This window comes from Sinocyclocheilus anshuiensis, unplaced genomic scaffold, assembly GCF_001515605.1.
Source record: "Sinocyclocheilus anshuiensis isolate Anshui unplaced genomic scaffold, SAMN03320099.WGS_v1.1 scaffold2081, whole genome shotgun sequence".
NCBI lineage: Eukaryota > Metazoa > Chordata > Actinopteri > Cypriniformes > Cyprinidae > Sinocyclocheilus > Sinocyclocheilus anshuiensis.
Genome location: NW_015548360.1, coordinates 257,079 through 264,310, shown reverse-complemented (window position 1 = coordinate 264,310; position 7,232 = coordinate 257,079). Strand labels below are relative to the sequence as shown.

General features: G+C 39.4%; 1 protein-coding gene across 1 annotated transcript; it reads right to left on the bottom strand.

Moving 5' to 3' along the window:
• Positions 1-1,219: 1,219 nt before the first annotated feature.
• Positions 1,220-6,990, bottom strand: LOC107656667 (nuclear factor erythroid 2-related factor 1-like). Its single transcript, XM_016444614.1, has 4 exons — positions 6,070-6,990; positions 4,911-5,030; positions 4,211-4,297; positions 1,220-3,820 (listed from the first exon to the last, which is right to left on the bottom strand). Exons 1-4 carry the CDS (start codon positions 6,577-6,579, stop codon positions 2,621-2,623), a joined length of 1,917 nt encoding a protein of 638 aa, XP_016300100.1. The 5' UTR covers positions 6,580-6,990; the 3' UTR covers positions 1,220-2,620.
• Positions 6,991-7,232: the final 242 nt, after the last annotated feature.

Here is a 7,232-nt window from a genome sequence, read left to right as displayed (position 1 = left end):
TTTTTGTAGTTCCATTCGTGTCTGACAACTGAATATGCTGGAGTTTGTTTTTGGATGAGCAAGGAGAATTTTTCTTGAAACCCTCCCGAACGACATGTGGTGATGTAGGGGCTGTTTTATTTTATTTTTTTAGGCTTTCTGACCCCAAGACTCAACTGCAATTCTCCAGCTGTGAACCTTGAAGAGTCTTTAGCCACTCAAACTCTCCTCCTCACCGTGCATTAGGACGATATAGACACACGTCCTCTTCCAGGCAGATTTGTAACATCTTTAGTTGATTGGAACCTCTTAATTATTGCCCTGATGGTGCATGGGGGTTTTCAATGCTTTAGCTCTTTTCTTACAGCCACTTTATATTTTGTGGAGCTCAACAATCTTGTTCTGCACATCAGAACTAGATTCTTTGGTTTTACTCCTTGTGATGGATGATTAAGGGTATTTGGCCTTTTTGTTCCTCATATTTATAATCCTGTGTAACAGGAAGTGTGGCAATTTGAATGGCTGGACAATTTCATGCTCCTAGTCACCCTGGTGTGCTAAAAAATTTAAATGTCAATGGTAATATATTTCAGAGATATTTTACTCAAAATAATTTCTAGGGGTGCCAATAATTGCAGCCAACATGCATTGGAGAAGAACAATTATTTCATCATGAGATTTTCTCCCCACTTTCAATTGTTTTACTTCAATGATAGGTTAGAATTTTGTGATTTTTAAAAATAAAAGATCAAAAGGATAAGCAATTTTTCACAGCCACCTTAGCTCATATTTACCAAGGGTGCTCATATTAGTGGAGGGCACTGTATGAATCCCTCAGAATCTGGTAAGGTTTTTTTTTTTTGCTTAGAGGGGCCCAACAGTCTGAGACAAGTTTTCAAAAAAGATCAGTGACTAAACAATTGTGCAGATTGGTATTCATCTAATGTCATGTATAATGATAATGATATTTGTTCCAAAGTTTAAAAAATTCTAATTTTATTTACAAGTTTAAACTAGATTTTTATTCTGGATTTCAAATATATACAAAAACATTAACTCAAAATAAATGCATGATGCAGCAAGGATTTTTATGGTTACAATTATTTTGCCTGCAGATTGGATGTTTGCTTTGAGGTTTTGCCAAGTGCAGCATAGCACTGTATGTTTCTAAAACCATGTTTTGTGAAATGGGAACCATAAAACAAAAATAATCCAATAAAAACTCAATTACTTTGTCCTCCTTTATTCAGTTTAAAAGATATAAAAGAGACAGATTTTGACCATCCCTATTTAAAATTAATGTATTCCAAACCCTTACACACACACACACAAATAATTGCTCAAAAACACACATAATAGAAAACTGAAAAAAAAAAAAGAGAGAAGCAGTTCCTACTCACAAACACAAATCAAACCGCTCTGCCAAGAAAATAAATAAACAGGTTCATTTGAGATCATTTGTTTGGGCCATTTTACTTTACACACTAATTCACAAATTAATTTGTCATTAAACCAATGCAGTATTTGCCTTTTCCAAATCGTGTAACTGTGCTGTGAGGTAGAACAAAACTCACCATTTCCATATTTTCATTTAATTACTTCCACTTTATTTGTTGTTTTTACTGTGACTTCACATCAAAGATGATCACTTCTAAAGGTATATTTAATTTATTTGCAAAAAACAACCCAAAGGAAATCCAAAATGAAAACAAATCTGCAATCCAAACTCGTAACCCCTTAATAAAAAGCTACCAGAATGCATTATAATTGTTCCTTGTTAAGCAAGTGCATAAATGTAAAATGCAAATGTAAGTGACAGTAATGTAAATGTACAGAAAAAGTTTAAACAGAGTGATCACTGTTTGTCATAGACGCAAAATCATATTATAAATCATTTTATTTCTCAGTGGTGAGGAAAACGTATACACGGTTATGAAGGTAACTGCTTACCGCAAAGTTGTGTTTGATCCTAATGTCTACAAATAGTTGAAATTAAGGTCATTTCTGTGGGGTTCCTCATATTAGAGGGAGTTTACCCAAAAATTTTACTCACCCTCATGTCGTTCCAAACCTTGTCTGCAAAAGACAACAACGAACAACATTGGTCCCCATTGATTTTCATCATATGGACATTTTTCTAAATATTTTCTTTCGTTTTTTTTCCCCCAAAAAAATTAGGATCAAAATGAGAGTGAGAAAACGCCAGCTCTTTTAAGCTCATTCCGGCAAGAATAGTGATCACACTTTTTAACATGGTCCTCCAGTGACCATATGCAAAAAATCTTTACTTAGTAACTTGCCATTTAAATTAACAGTTAAAAAAAAAAGCAAAATGAATTTTAATTTTCAAATGTGCTCTTTAGAAATACTCTTTATACACACTCTTACTATACACAACGTCCAGTGTTTTCAGTACATTCTCTCCTGCAAATAAACAAGGCTACTCCCATGCTCCAAGTGTACTATTTATTACAGTCTTTCTGCCCTCCACTTGAGTTACGAATGGCTTTTAGGAACAAAGAAGAGCCAGAAATGCCCCATAATATCTTATCTCAAGCATAAAAACTCACCTTTCAGAAAACATAGAAATATTTGTATGTCAACACAAACACGCATGCGCACACACACACTCAAAAAGTCTTTAGGGTTTCTTGTCCTTCTTTCTTTTCACCGTCTTGCTACTTGTCATTGTCCTTGACGTTGTGTTTGTGCGAGGCTGAACCATCACCCGTCCGTTAGCACTGCAGTGCAGTGTGTAGTGCTCAGGGTTCAGAGGATGTCCATATTCATCCCGAAGTTGGCTCAACAAAGTCCGCGAGAGCGTTTCGAACCGCTCTGCAGCAGCAGAAAGTGCTTTGGCTGTGTGGGATCTCTGGCGCAGGAGAGCATCCCGCTGCACCGACAGGCCCTCGACCTCACCCTGCAGGGTCAGGATCGCATCCAGCTTCCTCTTGCGGCAATTCTGCGCGGCAAGCTTGTTTTTACCTCGTCTGCGCACATCGCGCAAGAGCGTGACTTGTGATCCTGACAGATTCTGGCTGTCCAGCAGCTCCAGGAAGTTTTCTACAGGCATGTTGACAATCTGAAAGGCTGAAAACGGAAGACCTAATGCCTGCACCCGATGTTCATCACGACTCATCTCTTCTGGTTCACCTTCATCGTCGCTCATCACTTCCTGTTTGATTGCTGTAAACCAGCTAGATGGTGTAGAATTTTGCGCCTGTGGGGTTGAATAGGTATGATCGTGCCAGATGTTTTCTACGAGGTTTACAGGCGACCAATCACGGTAAGCAGCTGCACAAGCTCCGCCTTTTGATGAAAGAGACTCCACTTCACTGCTATAGCCTGTAGCTCCACCTTCATCCTCGCAAAATGAATCTGATGATGTAGACGGGGATGTGGGGCTCCTTGAACTGCTCTCCAAAGACAGGCCAGAGTCTGAATCCTCAGGCCATGGAGTGTCCATGTCCCCTTGCATACCGTCCAGCATCTGAGGGTCCATTGTACCAAGATTATCTAGATCCAACATATTGATGTGGTCAAAAACAGCCTCATCTAGATAGCCTCCCATCTGCGAAGGGGAGGTTTCATTACGAGAGCTGTTCCCAGACAAAGAGAAGAGCGATGAAGGAAGTGCCCCTGCTGAGCTCTGAGACGGGTCTGAGTGAGAAGAGTTTGTGGACTCCAGACGGAAGAGGGGTGTTTGGGAAGATGCAAGCCTTCTATTAGCTGAATCTCCTCCGGTTACCATTGCATCTTGAAGGCTTACGTCATAGCTGATGGGATTAGGAAGTTCCGCTTCTAAGTCTGATATGCGTTGGGGGACCATGGAGTCAAAATCCTGTAGATGGAAAAGTAAAAAATTGTCAGATGTGCACAAACAAACAAGAACCTGAAAGAATGTCTAGAACTTAAAATGCACATAAATGAAAACACAAATATATTAAATTTTGTGTTGTTACAATTATGTATTCTTATGTAAGTTATGCAAGTATTCTTTAGTGTCTACTGACATCTTTTGATGCATAATGTGATTATGCATAACACTAGCAATGCCAAGGTCAAGGGTTCGATTCACAGGGAAAGTAAGAACTAAAATCTGACACAAAATGTGTACTTTGAATATAAGTCATTTTGGATAAAAACCATCTGCCAAATGCATAAAAATTGTACCGTTCTATTGATTCCTTTAATTCTAAAGGAGGATGAGTCTTCCACAGAAACTACTTACATCAAATTCAGAGAGGAAGTCATGCCATCGTGGAGGAAGCTCAAGCCCAGAAAGAGGTGGAGGAAGGGTACTACTACCCAGCAAATCCTGTAAAGAGAAGCAGCAAAAATATATAAATAAAAAGTCCAACAATTTAAAGGGATGGTTCACCCAAAAATCAAAGTTCTCATGTACCCTCACGTTGCATCAAGCAAGTACGGTTGAGTTTCCGTGTTTACAATATTTGATAAGCTCAAAGAATGTGCGTTAATCAATATTTATATGTCAATAAAAGCCTAAGTGAAAGTTGTTTGCCATATAAAATGATCATGTCTCTTATTCAAGAAGACTTTTGAGTTTTGTGGATAATCAGTGGAGGTGACAGAAATTTCTCAGGTTTCCTTATCTTCATTTGTGCTTTGAAAATGAATGCCATGAGGGTGAGTAAATGACAATTATTTTTTTTGGGCAAACTATTTCTTTAGCATCTCACACCAACACCACAGTTCATATGGAGTTGAATTACCAGAACCATAACTAACATAATCAAATGTAACTGTTCTCATTCATTTACAGAGCTGGCTGAGTAAAATATTAACTAAATTACTGTTATGTAATGTCACGTTTGATTGCCTTGACATTAACATTACATTAAACTTTGACATTAAACCTGATAAACACACCATTCTTGTTAGGGAGGTAGTGAAGTTAGTTTGTTTACCTCCTGCTCTAACGCAGAACTCTGAGTCAGCTGGTTCAGTGTAGTAGTAGGGCTGGTTTCCTCCTGTCCTCTCTCCTCTTTCACCTCCTCCTCCTCATTCACTTGGTCTAGTAAAGTTTCCTGGAAAGAAATCGGGATGTCCAAATTAAGGATTAAAATTGCTTGCCTTAGGAGGCTTTAACCTTGTATATAAAGTAAATCTGTGAAACAATATCTGTGATTAGAAAAGTGCATTCAAGAGCAATTCCATGAGAGTTAAAAAAAAAAAAACTCTACAAACTATGGTGCACCTGTTTAAGACTAATGTATAACCTGCTACTCATTCAATAGATTCATCTCATTCAAATAACGTTATTTTTCGCTTGCACCTGTGGTAGTTAAAGAAAAGCAAGATATATTTGCATATGCTTAACTCGAGGGAAAATACATGACTTAATGGATTTCAAAAACTACGTTGAGCTCTGTCAAGACATGATCAAGTAACAACGAACATGTCAGAAACAGCAGGTTTGGGCTGGACCAAAGGATCATTTACCACTCCTCCCTCAGACAGACCATTACGAAACAAACGAAAAAAAAATATGAAGGAAAGTTCAGTAGATATTTATTTGGTAACACACGTGTATGTTGATGAATGGTATTTGACGGTCTTAACGTTAAAACTATCATTTCAATTTAAAGTTTGCCCAACCCACCTGACCTACCTGTACATCTGGTTACCATGGTTACCGACCTTCAAACTAACAAGTGAACATATATGTTACCTCGTAAACTTTATTCCCCACAAAAAAAGTAATTGCAGTAAAGTTGCTGAAAAGCAATGTAAATTAACACACAAAATCACAGCCTAAAGATCAATAACGATCAATTCAACTAGGCATTTCTAATTTGACCATATTTAACAACATTTCTTAAATATGTAACATTAAACTAATTTGTTTATGGATGGGTCAGTTATTGTTTCGCTTTCGGCTTCAGTTGCTCACGAGTGCAATATACTACTTGCCATGAAGCTAACTGGCTAACTCAGCAAAAACACGTACACTTAAAAACACTTGAAGCACGTCATATGGGGCTACTGGCGTGCCCCATGAACAGAACGCAACATAATAAAACTGTAAAAGTACGGGAAGTGTGTAATACAGCACTGTATTGTTACCTCTTTGGAAAGTTCTCCAGCTGCACAGCAAGGCCTGGAAACAGTGAGGTCCTGAGAAACTGACAGACCGAAGCCCTCTCCAGCCCTGTGCTCATCCTCTTCCCGGTGATTTTCGCCATTTATCTCCTCGTCACCAGGGTCCCCTGACAGGTCGTGTGGCTCACCTGCATCAGAGCCATCATCAGGCACCAAGTGCACCAGCCATGCGCTGACACGCGTGGGGAAGCGGGCCGGGGTCCCGAGCGTACGCACTTCATTCAAGAGCCTGCGGCTGGTGAAAAAATAGTCCAGCTCTGGACATTTCGGATGCACTTGATGGCCCGCCGCGGTGTCCCGGTAGTGGTGAAACGGGGTCTGTATGAAAGCCGAGCTCGGCCCTCCGTCTGTTTCTATCAACGGCGAGAAGTAGCCGCTCAAATAGGTGTCGACATCCACGCGAACCCCTATCAAACTCAGCAGAATCGTAAACTGAATTAGTCCCTCGGTGAAATATTTCTTCATGTGGTGCATGTTTCAAAACAATTATTTCAACCTCGGGAGGCCTAAACGAGAACAAAGATCGCCCGTTTGCAGTTAAACAAAGACAAACCCCCAAACAAAAGAGCACGCGTTGACTACTCTCTGTGTCAGACAAAGAGCAGCCCCGACCGGCGAAACTGTTTGCTGCACTTAAACACTACCGGCTTTTCGTAACTTCCTGGCCTATAACATCCTAATTCAGAGGTGCAGCGCCGCCATCTAATCACGCAAAGCAAAACGAGTCATTCTCGTCTGATATATTCCGTAGCAACAACAAAAAGACTTGTATATTTTATTAAGAAGAACAAAACTCCTCGACTATCCTGAATCTAGCCTCTCATCCGAAGAGTGGAACAACTGCTCAAATTTGCATAATTCATAAAATCCCACTCACATGCGACGGAATTAGCTTCGCAACAAACTCTGATTGGACCATTTCTGTTGTCATTCATTTAAAGAGCCAATCACAAGCAAGTATGCTTTCGTAACTTCCTTTTTAGTGCTTCCGCTCTTGGACGAAATATTAAAGTGAACTGGGCATTTTTTCCGTTCTTGGTCCTATTAATGACATATATTCTTCTATTAAGAACGAAAAAACAGTTTTGCTTAAATCTGTCAAAACATACAGCTACTCCCTCTTCTGT